The 16,119-nt window shown below is 40.2% G+C and overlaps 1 protein-coding gene across 4 annotated transcripts in view; it reads right to left on the bottom strand.

Annotated features, from left to right (window-relative positions):
- KLHL32 (kelch like family member 32) overlaps positions 1–16,119 on the bottom strand; it is a 267,924-nt gene that overhangs the window by 184,048 nt on the left and 67,757 nt on the right. The window contains exon 1 of one of the 4 annotated variants that reach the window (XM_053591511.1): positions 7,832–7,872. The exons of the other annotated variants lie outside the window; for them this stretch is intronic. Within the exon in view, the coding sequence (XP_053447486.1) occupies positions 7,832–7,840 (9 nt within the window). The 5' untranslated portion in view covers positions 7,841–7,872. Of the gene's footprint in view, positions 1–7,831; positions 7,873–16,119 lie in introns of those variants that run through there. 4 annotated transcript variants of the gene reach the window in all.

Here is a 16,119-nt window from a genome sequence, read left to right as displayed (position 1 = left end):
AAGAACAAGTGATCCCTGGGCAAGGGACTTGAAGAGAAACTTCTCTGAAGAAGACAGGCACACAGCCTACAGACACATTAAAAAATGCTCATCATCCTTAATCTTCAGAGAAATGCAAATCAAAACAACTTTAAGATATCATCTAACTCCAGTAAGAGTAGCCCACATAACAAAATCCCAAAACCAGAGATGTTGGCGTGGATGTGGAGAAAAGAGAACACTTCTACACTGCTGGTGGGAATGCAAATTAATACATTCCTTTTGGTCGATGTTTGGAGAACACTCAGAGATCTAAAAATAGATCTGCCATTCAATCCTATAATTCTTCTACTAGGTATATACCCAAAAGACCAAAAATCGTATCATAACAAAGATATTTGTACCAGAATGTTTATTGCAGGCCTATTCATAATTGCTAAGTCATGGAAAAAGCCCAAGTGCCCAACCATCCACGAATGGATTAATAAATTGTGGTATACGTACACCATGGAATATTATGCAGCCTTAAGGAAAGATGGAGACTTTACCTCTTTCATGTTTACATGGATGGAGTTGGAACATATTCTTCTTAGTAAAGTATCTCAAGAATGGAAGAAAAAGTATCCAATGTGCTCAGCCCTACTATGAAACTAATTTATGGCTTTCACATGAAAGCTATAATGTAGTTATAACCTAAGAATAGGAGGAAGGGGAGGGAGGGGGGCACTGGGCGGAGGGAGGGTGATGAGTGGGATTACACCTACAGTGTATCTTACAAGGGTATATGTGAAACTTAGTAAACGTAGAATGTAAATGTCTTAACACAGTAACTAAGACAATGCCAGGAAGGCTATGTTAACCAGTGTGATGAAAATGTGTCAAACGGTCTATAAAACCAGTGTATGGAGCCCAATAATCGCATTTATGTACACAGCTATGATTTAATAATAAAAAAATGCCATAATACTGATAAGAAATATTAGAAAGAAAATTCTCAAAAGTTTCATATAATGTCTAAAAAACGGCAAAAGCATTTCAAATAGATAATCATAATTTGTGTTACCTAGCAATGGAGTTATAGATTATATCTAAAAATGGAACACCATACTTAACCTATATTGCCTATTAATGTACTGGTGCTACTCAAAGAAGTCTGTCCAGGACAAGATGCAGAACCTTTACCAGAACACCAATGAACACACTGATAGACATTCTATAGCTCATCAGTGTGAACAGTTAAGCATTTTGCAGAGTGGCCCTGGGTGCATGAACCATACTTTAAGTAGTTTTATATACACGTATCACCCCTTGAGAGTTTGGTTTCCTTTCTCAAGACTCTAGGAAACCACCTTGTTGAATTTTTATGAATCCTTTTTGATCTGTAACAGAATATGTCATTCTGTTGAAATCATTACCTTTTCTGAATTTGACTAAAATATACACCCTGGGAGTCGACCCCAGTATATCAACTGTTCCTTCTCAGTGCCTTTGGCAATCTTCTCACGCTTTTCCTGACATGTGAGTAAAGGCATCCTTTAGGTTCTGATTACAGACATTTTTTATTCCTGCTCTCTCTTTTCGCTCTTCATATACAATTTCATCATATGTTCCTGAGGTATCAACCATCATTTCTGTACAGAAGCTCTAGTGGTGATGCTTTTGTAACCCTTGTAGCACCCAGCAGACATTTGTTTGCCTATGGTAGATGCTCAGTGTATGTCTATGGGATTGAGAAAGTAGTGAACTGTGCACACCATTTGGCACAATGATCCACCATGAAGTTTATTTGTTCTTACTGCATTAATAAAGGTGATACAGAAGCAGGGGTGGTGCCTATGGCTCAAGGAGTAGGGCGCCGGACCCATATACCAGAGGTGGTGGGTTCAAACCCGGACACTACAAAAAAAAAATACTAGAAGTACATTTATTCATGAAGAAAGCAACGCTAGTGTATTAACATATTAATACCAGCTAAAATAAAAAAAAAATTAAATGCAGAGTAGATGTTTGGAAAATATTCAAGATAAAAACATTAGAGGCAGGGGAGAGATTAAAGATGGTGACTGAGTAACAGCTTCCCTGCAACTGGGCACGGTGAGTCTGGGGAGGTAAGAGTCCAGACATCTCTGGCTGGTGGGATCTGCCTATAATCATCCCTTTGAGGATACAGGGAGTCAGCAAGGACTTCTGGACCCCAAGAGGAAGACAAAAACAGTGGGAAACTGGCAAGTGGTTGCATGTGTTCGATCGACCTAATCACGCCGGCAACCGTAAATACAAGCAGCAGTGAGACGGCAAACCGGAAAGGCCTTACCTGTGAACTGCTTTGGTGTTTCTGGACTTGGCATTCAGTTGAACTGCCTTGGAGAGAGCTTGAGCAGGGGTGCGGAGAACATTGGGCATTGTCTGGGGCCCCAGACAGAGCCACTGAGCTGGGCTGCAGGGAGCCATTGTGTAAGAGAACTGCCCCGGCAAGCTCCGCCCTCAGGATCCAAGAGCAAGGATCTGGCGGGACCTAGTAACCTAGTGATGAGCAGCCTAAAGGCAAGGACAGAGCTGCCTTACAGCCTTAACCCTTAGGGGCGGAATGAGACAGTTTTGGCACACTGGAGGCTCAGGCTGTTGCCCTGAGTAGAGTACCGTGGTGTCACAGCCCATAGCAACCTCAAATTCCTGGGCTTGGCACTGCCCGGAACTCCATAAGATCTGTGCCGCGACCCCGCACCAACCAGGCCTCTGCATGCCCTAACCAGGAACTGCGGAAACCGTGCATCCCTGCGTCCTCACTCCTGTGTCCTCCCAGCCTCCACACTGGCCCGCTCGCGTGCCCTCTGGAGCCCTCCCTGCCTCTGCGCACAGCCCTTATCCTGGCCAGAGACTGCTGGAGTCTTGGGCTCTCTGTGTCAAAGTCACTGGGCACCAGGCACTCCCAGAACCGTGCGCACCACCTCCTGCCCTGTTGCTGGATGTGGGTGTGTAACACGCCGGAGCTGCTTCCACAACCAGAACTCCCTAGCTGGAGCAGCCCCAGAGGAACTACACAGGGTCACTCCCTATAAAGATCAAGCAACAATAGAATGATCCCACTGGGGTCTAATCTTGGAGAGACACTCCCCAACTTTGAGGAAGGCCAGAGGCAATGGTGAAAAACAATCATGAGGAAAAATCAACAGAAAAATTCTGGCAATATGAATAATCAGAGTAGATCAACTCCCCCAAGGATCAATGGGGCAGACACAGCACAAGATCCCATGCACAAACAAATAGCTGAGATTTCAGAATCTGGATAGCAAATAAGATCGAATTAGAACTCCAAGCAGTAACCCAAAAGATATCTCAAGAATTCAACAAATTCAAAGACCAAATGACCAAAGATTTTCACACATTCAGACAAGAAGTTGCATCCCTCAACAATCTGAAAAACACAGTAGAATCCCTCAGAAACAGAACAAAGCAAGCAGAAGACAGGATTTCTGACATTGAAGACAAAGCTTTCAAACACTCCCAAACTCTCAAAGAGGAAAAGAAATGGAGGACAAAAACAGATCACTCTCTCAGAGAGCTCTGGGATAATTCGAACAAAACCAATATTCGTCTTATAGGGATCCCCGAAAGCGACTAAATGGCTTCACAAGGCACAGAGTCTCTTCTCCATGAGATTATGAAGGAGAACTTTCCAGACATGCCAAGAGATTCTGAAATTCAGATAGCAGACAGTTTCAGAACTCCAGCACAACTCAACCCGAATAAGACATCCCCCAGACACATCATAATCAATTTCGCTAAACTTAATACGAAGGAGAAAATTCTGAAAGCTGCCAGACGAAAGAAAACCATTACCTACAAGGGGAAGGATATTAGAATAACTGCAGATATCTCTACTGAAACCTTTCAAGCTAGCAGAGGATAGTTATTGACTTTTAATCTCCTAAAACAAAATAACTTTCAACCCAGGATCCTGTACTCAGCTAAACTCAGTTTCATTTATGATGGAGAAATTGAATACTTCAATGACATTCACATGTTGAAGAAATTTGCCATAACTAAACCAGCTCTCCAGGATATTCTCAGACCTATCCTCCATAAAGACCAACATAAGCCTCCACCACAAAAGTAAACTCACCCAGAAAATTTTGATCAAATTCCAACTTCCACAGTCACAAAAGGATTAAAAACGTCCACTGGACTCTCGAAACACTTATCAATATCCTCAATTAATGTGAATGGTTTAAACTGTCCTCTAAAGAGGCACAGGTTGGTTGACTGGATACAAAAACTCAAGCTAGATATCTGCTGCATACAAGAATCGCATCTTACATTAAAAGACAAATATAGACTCAAGAATGAAGGGATGGTCATCTATATTACAGGCAAATGCAAAGCAGAAAAAAGCAGGTGTAGCAATCCTGTGCACAGACACAATAGGCTTTAAACCAACCAAACTAATTAAGGATAAGGATGGATACTCAAATATGATGAGATCTCTATTATTAATATTTATGCACCCAACCACAATGCACCTCAATTTATAAGACAAACTCTAACACACATGAGCAACTGGATTTCCTCCACTTCCATTGTAGTTGGAGGTTTTAACACCCCTTTAGCAGTGCTGGCTAGATCCTCCAAAAAGAAGCTAAGCAAAGAAATCTTAGATTTGAACTCAACCATTCAACACCTGGACTTTACAAACATCTACAGAACATTTCAACCCAACAAAACTGAATACACATTCTTCTCATCAGCCCACGGAACATACTCCAAAATCCACCACATATTAGGCGATAAATCTAACTTCAGCAAATTTAAAAACATAGAAATTATTCCTTGCATCTTCTCATACCATCATGGAATAAAAGTTGAAGTCAATAACAACAGGAACCTACATACCCATACAAAAACATGGAAGCTAAACAACCTTATGCTGAAGGATAGATAGGTTATAGACGAGATTAAGAAGGAAATCACCAAATTTTTGGAACAAAACAACAAACAAGACACGATTTACCAGAACCTCTGGGATACTGCAAAGAGGGAAATTTCTAGCACTGCAAGCCTTCCTCAACAAAACGGAAAGAGAGGAAGTTAATAACTTAAGCAACTGGAGAAGGAAGAACACTCCAACCCCAAACCCAGCAGAAGAAAAGAAATAACCAAAATCAGAGCAGATCTAAATGAAATTGAAAACAAAAGAATTATACAACAGATCAATAAATCCAAAAGTTGGTTTTTGCAAAGATCAATAAAATAGATAAACCTTTGGCCAACCTAATCAGGAAAAAAAGAGTAAAATTCTAATTTGATCAATCAGAAATGGTAAAGATGAAATACCAACAGACCACTCAGAAATTCAAAACATCCTTAACAAATACTACAAGAAACTCTGAAAGAAATCTTTCAGACTATGAAAGTCTGAAAGAAATCGACCAATACCTGGAAATACACCACCTACCAAGACTTAGCCAGAATGAAGTGGAAATGTTGAATAGGCATATATCAAGTTCTGAAATAGCATCAACTATACAAAATCTCCCTAAAAAGAAAAGCCCAGGACCAGATGGCTTTACGTCAGAATTCTACCAAACCTTTAAAGAAGAACTAGTACCTATACTACTAAACCTCTTCCAAAATATAGAAAAAAAAGGAATATTACCCAGCACATTCTATGAAGCAAACATCACCTTGATCCCCAAACCAGGGAAAGACCCAACAAGAAAAGAAAATTATACACCAATATCACTAATGAATATTGATACTAAAATACTCAATAAGATCCTAACAAACAGAATCCAAAAACACATCAAAAAAATTATACACCATGACCAAGTCGGATTTATCCCAGGGTTTTAAGGTGGTTTAATATACGTAAATCTATCAATGTAATTCAACACATAAACAAACTAAAAAATAAGGACCATATGAATCTTTCAATTGATGCAGAAAAAGCTTTTGATAATATACAGCATCCCTTCATGATCAGAACACTTAAGAAAATTGGTATAAAAGGGACATTTTTTAAACTAATAGAGACCATCTACAGCAAACCCACAGCCAATATCGTATTGAATGGAGTTAAATTGAAATCATTCCACTTAGATCAGGAACCAGGCAAGGTTGCCCATTGCTTCCATTGCTCTTTAACATTTTAATGGAAGTTTTAACCATTGCAATTAGGGAAGAAAAGGCGATCAAGGGTATCCACATAGGGTCAGAAGAGATCAAACTTTCACTCTTCACAGATGATATGATCGTATATCTGGAAAACACTAGGGATTCTACTACAAAACTTTTAGAAGTGATCAAGGAATACAGCAGTGTCTCAGGCTACAAAATCAACACCCATAAATCTGTAGCCTTTATATATACCAACAATAACCAAGTGGAAAAAATAGTCAAGGACCCTATTCCTTTCACAGTAGTGCCAAAGAGGATGAAATATTTGGGAGTATACCTAACAAAGGACGTGAAAGATCTCTACAAAGAGAACTATGAAACATTAAGGAAAGAAATAGCTGAAGACATTAACAGATGGAAAAACATACCATGCTCATGGCTGGGAAGAATCAACATTGTTGAAATGTCCATACTACCCAAAGCAATATATAATTTTAATGCAATTCCTATTAAAGCTCCATTGTCATATTTTAAAGATCTTGAAAAAATACTTTGTTTTACATGAAATCAGAAAAAACCTCGAATAGCCAAAACATTACTCAGCAATAAAAACAAAGCTGGAGGAATCACGCTACCAGACCTGACTGTACTATAAATCAATAGTGATCAAAACAGCATAGTACTGGCACAAAAGCAGAGAAGTAGATGTCTGGAACAGAATAGAGAACCAAGAGATGAATCCAGATACTTACCATTATTTGATGTTTGACAAGCCAATTAAAAACATTCAGGGGGGAAAAGATTTCCTATTTAACAAATGGTGCTGGGTAAACTGGCTGGTAACCTACAGAAGATTGAAACTGGACCCACACTTTTCACCATTAACTAAGATAGACTCTCACTGGATAAAAGATTTAAACTTTAGACACGAAACTATAAAAATACTTGAAGAAAGTGCAGGGAAAACTCTTGAAGGAATCGGCCTGGGTGAATATTTTATGAGGAGGACTCCCCAGGCAATTGAACCAGTATCAAAAATACACTACTGGGACCTGATCAAACTAAAAAGCTTCTGCACAGCCAAGAACATAGTAAGTAAAGCAAGCAGACAGCCCTCAGAATGGGAGAAAATATTTGCAGGTTATACCTTCGATAAAGGTCTAATAACTAGAATCCACAGAGAACTCAAATGTATTAGCAAGAAAAGAACACGTGACCCCATCTCAGGGTGGGCAAGGGACTTGAAGAGAAACTTCTCTAAAGAAGACAGACGCACAATCTACAAACACATGAAAAAAAGCTCATCATCCTTAATCATCAGAGAAATGCAAATCAAAACTACTTTGAGATATCACCTAACCCCAGTAAGAGTAGCCCACATCACAAAATCCCAAAATCAGAGATGTTGGCGTGGATGTGGAGAAAAAGGCACACTTCTACACTGCTGGTGGGAATGCACATTAATAAGTTCCTTCTGGAAGGATGTTTGGAGAATACTTAGAGACCTGCCATTCGATCCTATAGTTCCTTTACTAGTTTTATACCCAGAAGACCAAAAATCACAATATAACAAAGACATCTATACCAGAATGTTTATTGCAGCCCAATTCATAATTGCTAAGTCATGGAAGACATGGAAGAAGCCCAAGTGCCCATCGACCCACGAATGGACTAGCAAATTGTGGTACATGTATACCATGGAATATTATGCACCCTTAAAGAAAGATGGAGACTTTACCTCTTTCATGTTTACATGGATGGAGCTGGAACATATTCTTCTTAGCAAAGTATCTGAGGAATGGAAGAAAAAGTATCCAATGTACTCAGCTCTACTATGAAGCTAAATTATAGCTTTCACATGAAGGCTATAACCCAAATATAGCACAAGACTATGGGGAAAGGGCCAAGGAAGGGGAAGGGAGTGGGGAGGTTTTGGTGGAGGGAGGGTAATGGAGTGGGGCCACATCTATGGTGCTTCTTAGAATGGGTTCAGGCGTAACTTAATAAATACAGAATACAAATGCCTACATACAGTAACTAAGAAAATGCCATGAAGGCTACGTTGAACAGTTTGATGAGAATATTTCATATTGTGTATTAAACCCGCATATTGTACCCCTTGATTGCACTAATGTACAAGCTATGATTTAACAATAAAAATAAATAAATTTAAAAAAATTAGAGGCAAATTATTTAACAGTTGCATGGAGTATAATAAATTTATCATCAGAAAGAAAATATAGCAGTAATAAAACGATCCTAATGACCTGGATTATTAACTTTTCCTATTGTCGAGAATTGTTCATTTCAAAATTCCAACAAATATGATGAAAAGAGTTGACTACAGTCTGCAAATAAATTGTTTCCTTGATGTTTTTGCATTGGAACTCAAACAAAAAAGGAAATAAACTTCTTTAAAGCAGCATACATCTGAATCACTCTCCCATAGCCTTGTTAATCTGCCCATAAGAAGCTTCTTTAGTTGTTTGTTTTTTTTTTTTTGTTTTTTTTTTTTTTTTGGCCGGGGCTTGGTTTGAACCCACCACCTCTGGCATATGGGACCGGCGCCCTACTCCTTGAGCCACAGGCGCCGCCCTCTTTAGTTGTTTTTTTTATTCCCTTCTTAGGCTCCCCATAATATCCTAAGCTGAATAAAATCTAATTCTCTAGCCATACACTTTAATTCCTAATATTCATTGTTTCTGCTTAATGATTTCTACAAATAGGTTATAGAAAATTGAATGTTAACAAAAATGTTCATTTGATGGAAGGCAATGATCAGTTTACCATATAATATTAATAAATAATCCTAATATATCGTAAGAATGATACTCTGGTTCCCCTGCAGTTACATGTGTAATACAGAGGTCAGGGTGAAGGAAAGAACACAGCCATGTGTAAACATGCCACATTAGCAATGCTGGTGTTTTCAGCATAAATTCCCAATAATCACAGACTCGGTAGTGCTTGTTTGGCCTCAAGCAAAGTAATTAATCATAGGACAGGCCAGTGTATAATTGACTATGGAAAATATTGAACATCACAAGATTTAATTTTAGTGACATTCATGCACCAATTAAATAACTGCAGAATAATGCTTTGCTATTTAGGACAGTAGCAGACATTCATATGCTTAGAGCAATCATCAAAAAGGTAAGCCAAAAACAAAATACTATATGGTACTGAGTGATTTTGAGTTTTTTTTTTCTTTTTTTTTTTTTCCCTGAAAAGGAGATTAAGTGTAAGTTACTTCCACCTAAGATTTAACGTTTGATGACAGTGGTAATCAGACTGTGGCAGTATTACTGCAGATCAAATGAGCAGATCCTAATTACAGCACCAGGCCCAGTACCTGCTCAGAATGTGTCTCTAAGAAAGCTGCAGCAAGGGTGGCGCCTGTGGCTCAGTGAGTAGGGTGCCAGCCCCATATACCAAGGGTGGTGGGTTCAAACCCAGCCCCGGCTGAACTGCAACCAAAAAATAGCCGGGCGTTGTGGCGGGCGTCTGTAGTCCCATCTGCTCGGGAGGCTGAGGCAGGAGAATCGTGGAAGCCCAAGAGCTAGAGGTTGCTGTGAGTCCTGTGACGTCATGGCACTCTACTGAAGGCGGTAAAGTGAGACTCTGTCTCTACCAAAAAAAAAAAAAAAAGAAAGCTGCAGCATGCGCCAAAGGACAGACACACATTGACCCCGGAAGTCCTTTGATATTCACAGGGCATTTGATGGTTTGCAAAGTATGTTTATTTTTTATTTTATTTTATTTTTTATTTATTTATTTATTTTGAGACAGAGCCTCAAGCTGCCCTGGGTAGAGTGCCATGGCATCACAGCTCACAGCAAACTTCAACTCCTGGGTTCAAGCGATTCTCCTGCCTCCGCCTCCCAAGTAGCTGGGACTACAGGCATCTGCCACAACGCCTGGCTATATTTTGGTTGCAGCTGTCATTGCTGTTTGGCGGTCCCAGGCTGGATTCAAACCCTCCAACTCAGGTGTATGTGGCTGGCGCCTTAGCCGCTTGAGCCACAGGCGCTGAGCCCAAAGTACATTTCTTTTTCATTATTAATGTTATTTTTTAAGCAAAAAGATAATTTACTGGAAGCAACCTCAAGGCAAGCTGAGAAGCAGGCTAGGAATACAGGCAGGAGCTGCTGTCTTTCGGGCTGGAAGCAAAACAACCATCAGTGCTGCCCTGCCCTTTATCCTTTACATAACACCACCACACGTCTCTGCATGTGAGTCCTAAGAATTAGAAATGTTAATGAAAAGTACAGAAAACCAAATAGGAAACAACATAACTTAACAACAATTTGATGTATATGTTTTAAAATCAGCAGTACTATTTCCTCCCTTCAAGTCTTTACAAGACACTTTCTCAGGAAATAAGACAAACTAGTATGTTAAACAGATACACACGTATATATGACCATCCTTAGGGGGAAAATTCTGAGGAAGCAAAAATCAGAATGGCAAAAGAGATTTCTCAAAGACTTACACAAACACCCACTACTCAGCCTCCCTCACTCCTGCCCTCAGTGGTCCAGCTTCCTTCAAAATGCCTGTGCCTGCTCTTCTCCCAACCCCTCCAGGCCTCAGGCCTGTGCTTAGCATGAACTGCTTCTTGCTCTCACAACCCCTGACCCTCGAGCCAGGAGCCACACTCTAGTAAGCCTTTGGTCTCCTTACCCATCCACCACAATGTTCTGCTGACTCTATCTTCCGTGTACAGCCTGTCCATTCCACCTCCTCCAATCCACTCCTCAAACATACCTCTGCTCCCCAGCCACCCACTCTTTGCCTCAAGGCAGGCTGAGAAGCAGGCTGGGAATAAAGCCTAGCTTTATTCTGAGGCTATCATCAGCTCTTACATATTTGCTCTTCATGTGCCTTTAGTGAATCTGGGCTTTTGCTTTATTTTTAAAATGGAGGTGATAACAACACTCATCTTAGACCAGGCACGGTGGCACTCTAGGAGACTGAGGCAGGTGGATCTCCTGAGCTCACAAGTTCAAGGCCAGCCTGAGCTACAGTGAGACCCCGTTTCTAAAAACAGCTGGGTGTTGTGGTGGGCACCTGTAGTCCCAGCTACTCAGGAGGCTGAGGCAAGAGAATCACCTCAGCCCAAGAGTCTGAGGTTGCTGTGAGCTATGATGACATAGCACTCTACCGAGGCGACAAAGTGAGACTGTGCCTCAAAAAAAAAAAAAAAAATACTCATCTTACTGGTTTCTTCAGACAATTAAGTGATGCACGTTCAGAATAAGTATCTGGAGCACAGTAAATGCTCCATTAATGGAAGTTAATATCATTGTTCCTAATGAGCATGCTGAAGAGGGAACGAGGGATTAAAAACAAGGGTTGATCCCCAAACACCACCTCACACCCCACGTGCCAATTATACTACATTGCAATTATTTATTGTCTGTATCTCCTTTCAGACTGAATCTGTCTAGAAAACAGTAGGTATGTGACTTATTGAATTTAAAAAAGCATTTATTTCTAATTACATACTCATTTAATAACCCTTTATACTGTTTTAATCCAGTAGTAACTAGACAGTATGATTATAGAAATACACAGAACACAGATTTTTGTTTTCATCATGGGCTTCAGGCCCTTCTCTCAACTCTAAAAATTACATAGGCAGAAGCACATTGAGGCTGTAACGGAAAAAGATGCTCAAATATTTAATTTTCCAAATGTCATATTTGAATCACTTTACCAACACACACACGAAGCTATGTTAGACAGGCAAGACATCTGCTTCCTTGGCCAAGTGTAGGCGTTATGGAGCTTCAAGCTGCAAGTAGCAAATGCCAACCAACGGCTTCCAGACTTACGGGGTGGTTCACAGCCCAGGGCTGCATGCACACATCTTATGTGTCCTCACTGACAGAGGGGCTTCCCAGGGCATGGGTAAGAGGCTGACTCATCCCTACCTATCACAAACTCACTCAAACCCACAAGGCACCTAATTTCTCCTGCTATCTCTGGTTTAATACTTCCTCACTCAATTGTGTTCAACAGAACTTTAATGGAACTTCTCCAGAGCTTGGCCAGTCACTGTCCCTCTCAGATGTTACTGGTAATGGGAGTGCAACACATGGAGTGTACCATATTGTACCTCGCATAATGCATACCTTTTTGCCCAAATTTTTGAGGGGAAAAATAAGGATGTGCATTATATATACATGGGTAGTAATAATTCTATACCTATACAAGTGTTTTTGATTTTGATTTATGTGTATGTATTAAAAGTATAACTCTATGCTAAAAAATAAATGCTAAAATTCCTTTATAATACAAAAACAAGTACCTAAATATAAACAAATAAAAATTTGAATTCAAAAACTAAAACAAAAAGATTTTTTTCTCTGAAAGTTTAGGCCAAAAACATGCAAGCACATTACACATAGGGGCACATTATACAATACAATGATCTTTATTTAGTTCCTTGAGGAAATAAGCTGAAAGTTGTTTTTTTTTTTTGAAACAGAGTCTCACTTGGTCACCCCTCAGTAGAGTGAAGTGGCATCATAACTCACAGCAACCTCAAACTGTTGGGCTGAAGTGATCCTGTTCCCTCAGCTTCCCAAGTAGCTGGGACTACAGGCACCTACCATAATGCCTGGCTATTGTTTTTTGGGTTTTGTTGTTGTTGTTGTTGTTGCAGTTTGGCCGGGGCCAGGTTTGAACCCACCACCCTCAGTATATGGGGCCGGCGCCCTACTCATTGAGCCACAGGCACTGCCCATAAGCTGAAAGTTTTAAGATTTCAGAAAAGTGGGACCCGGCATATGAACTTAGGGAGGTGGCAGAGGGACACCTTGCCACCCTCATGAGGGACATCTTGCTTGTTGGTTAGATAAACCTTGGAAGATGAAAGAACTGGATGTGAGAGGTGGGAAGAATGGCCACTAGCAAAGCTGAGAAGTGCAACAGGGTGGAGGTGAAATAGTGTGTGCTTGAAGGACAGGGTGGCTGCAACATCAGCAACAAAAGGGGTGAATGAATGAAGATGAGATGCTGTGAAGGTCACTCCAGGGGCCTGGCAGGCAGTCAGCAAGGTACTCTGGAATACCTGAGCACAGAGGGAAAGTCAGTCACCTGCACAATGGTTTGGAAAGAGACAGCCAGGGGAGGAAAGAACTTACACGGCTACTACAATGTCATAGCCAGAGAAAAAGAGTCAGATCCAAAAATGAAAAGGTGGGAAAAGATGAAGCCAACATGTTATTCTGACCTGTCAAAGGTAGGTGATCCTAAGGACGAACTGACCACTCCTCACACCAAAGGCTAGGCAGAGCATGGCAGGAACCCCAGGTTAGTCCAAGGAGGGAAACAGCTAACATCATTAAAAGTCTACTGTGTGTCAGATACTAGCACTGAGTGCTTTAGACACCTTATCTCATTTCAGTTCTGCCAAACTATCCCATGAGCTGTGATTGATAGTCATTAATTTACAAATGGAAAAAACACAGATTTGTGGTAGTAAAATGAATTGCCCACACTCACAGATAGTGAAAGGGATGGTTAACTCCACAAATGTTAATTAAAATAGTACCTACTATTGACCAGGTACTGTGGGATACAATGGTAAACAGATAAAGACAGTTCTTGGCACTAGATTCAAATTCAGATCTGACTCCCAAGCTCATCTCTTCTTTCCTTCCAGCACTACTTTGCGCTTTTATAAAAGAAGTCTCTGGTCTAACTCATTGACTAATACCATGCTGTTGTGAGGCCTACTGCAGCCCCAGGGAACCATTCCCCTCCTCCCCCTCCTATACTCCTAAGACAAAGGACACAAAGGACTTTCCTAGTTAGCCCCACCCCTGAAGTTCATACCAAAGGACACTAACTCACCAAAGCCCTCTGGACAAGCTGGACAATTTACCCACCCCTACAGCTCCATATAAGAGGGGTCTCCAACTGCCCCCAGGTACAGACAGTTTTCCATGGGTCTCTTGGATTTCTGCATATATTGTGAGATAAGTGCCCTTTGTTCTAAAATTTCTTTTTAAGGATGTTTCTACGGCCTTCAAGAGCAAAGGGCAGGTTTACTACAATCATAGAAGATAACAGTGTCCAGTGCCCAGTATAATAATATCTCTCTCTATAGCAAAGGACAGACATGTTTACCAGCCATCATAAAAGATTCTTGTTCTCTAATCTCAATGATCCTTTCCTGTAACACAACCCAGTCTGTGGGCAATAATGTAACTTGGCCATCTTTGCGTCATCCTATGGGAATTGGTACTTAGGAAAAAATGCTCTGACTCAGAAAGTGCTGTGATTGTGAGTAATAAACTACCTTTTGTTTCTGACTTAAGGAATCTTGTGTCTTCTACCAACAAGCATAATACTGTGGTAAGCTGATCAGTTAGTTTGCAAGTGAGGTAAAATCAGACTCTTGATGGTTCCTGACAGTGGTAGGCTGCAATAAATTCTTCCCCTTCTTACATCCATGCCCTTTAGTATACCTCTCATGCTAACTCTGGGTTTGGCCTTGTCACTTCCTTGGCTAAAGAGATATTAGCAAACATTACACAAACAAAAATCTGAAAAGAACCTGTACATTGAGATGTACATACACTCTTGCCATTCTGAGAATTTAGTTGCCATGTGAAAAATCTAGGATAGCCTGTTTGTGAGAAATAAATGGCCCAATTTTCCTTATCACCTCAGCCAACAGCTTCCTAATCAGCAAACATGTAAACAAGGCCAACTTAGATCCTCTAGCCTCCAACCAAGCCTCCAGTTAATCACTGATGCAAGAGCAAATCCAGCAAAGATCAACTGCGCTGGCAGATCAGAAGAACTATTTGGCTTCTAAGTTTCGGGATGGTATCTCATTACAGTAAAAACTAATAAAGATACTGTGGTACAAAGCAAAAATTACTTCCAGTATAATATCTACATTGCAAGCTCCACAGGGTGTGGTCTATGCCTATTTCACTATTATAACTCCAGCACTTAGCACGGTGCCTAGAAAAGAGTTAAATGTTAATTGTTCCAACTTTGTTTTGGTTTCTCCATCTGAACAATAAGTGCGTGAGTCGTTGAAATTTTATCTTACAAGCAGGTTGTGAGACTGAAGGAACTGTGTGTGGATCCAACATATAGCTTAAGTGGAAAAATTTGGTAGTCAGGGACACAGATGCGTGATAATCAGCTGTTTTACTCGGTATCTGGCGGTCTTTGGACAAGTAATTAAAACACATTACACTTTGGTTTCTTCACCTGCAAAATACGAATAAAATTTTCATCACAGGCTTATAATAGGTATTTTAGCCAAAGTATAAGAAACATTATGGTGGAAGACATGAAAACCTGGGAATAGCAGCCAATCCTGTCAAATACCAACAAGCGAAATGGTTTCTCACACCTGCATGCGTGCACTCACTCACACCCTCACTTCTCTCTCTCACACACACACACATAAACACATGCGCAAAATCAAACCATTTCCCACAGTTCAGTTCAAAACCCAATAGGCAGAGACCTAAGTGGAGAGAAGCTAGCACCAAGGCTATATTATGGCCTACAAAAAGACAAAACTCATTATATAATGTCCACGCAATACAAAGTGTTTTGTTGATTCAAAGCCCCTCGGAATAATATAACCTTTCTGGAAGATTAATGCCTAACAACGTGAGGGTGTATAAAATATATCATTATATTAATGGAACTAAAAGATTACAGATATTCTGCTTCATTTCAGCAGTTTAGAATTAAATCTCTACTTTTTATTTTAGAAACAGACATTTCAAATAATTGCCTCTTTATCCTCTACATTACTCAGTTTTATCACATTTGAAGCAATTTTTTAAAAAGGTTTCTTCTATAATTTGGCATCTTGGAAAATTCTCTGTGACTGCTGGTTGGCAAAGGAATACAGAGGATATTATTTCTTAAACATCAGAAATAAGATTATTATTGAAAATATCCAAACCAACCAATAAATTGCCCAAGGGCCTAAGTTGGTTTCTGTATCATTTAGAGATTTTGGTGACAGAAATTTTTTTT

Source organism: Nycticebus coucang, chromosome 5 (assembly GCF_027406575.1).
Source record: "Nycticebus coucang isolate mNycCou1 chromosome 5, mNycCou1.pri, whole genome shotgun sequence".
Classification (NCBI taxonomy): domain Eukaryota; kingdom Metazoa; phylum Chordata; class Mammalia; order Primates; family Lorisidae; genus Nycticebus; species Nycticebus coucang.
This window is presented reverse-complemented; position numbering and strand designations above follow the sequence as displayed.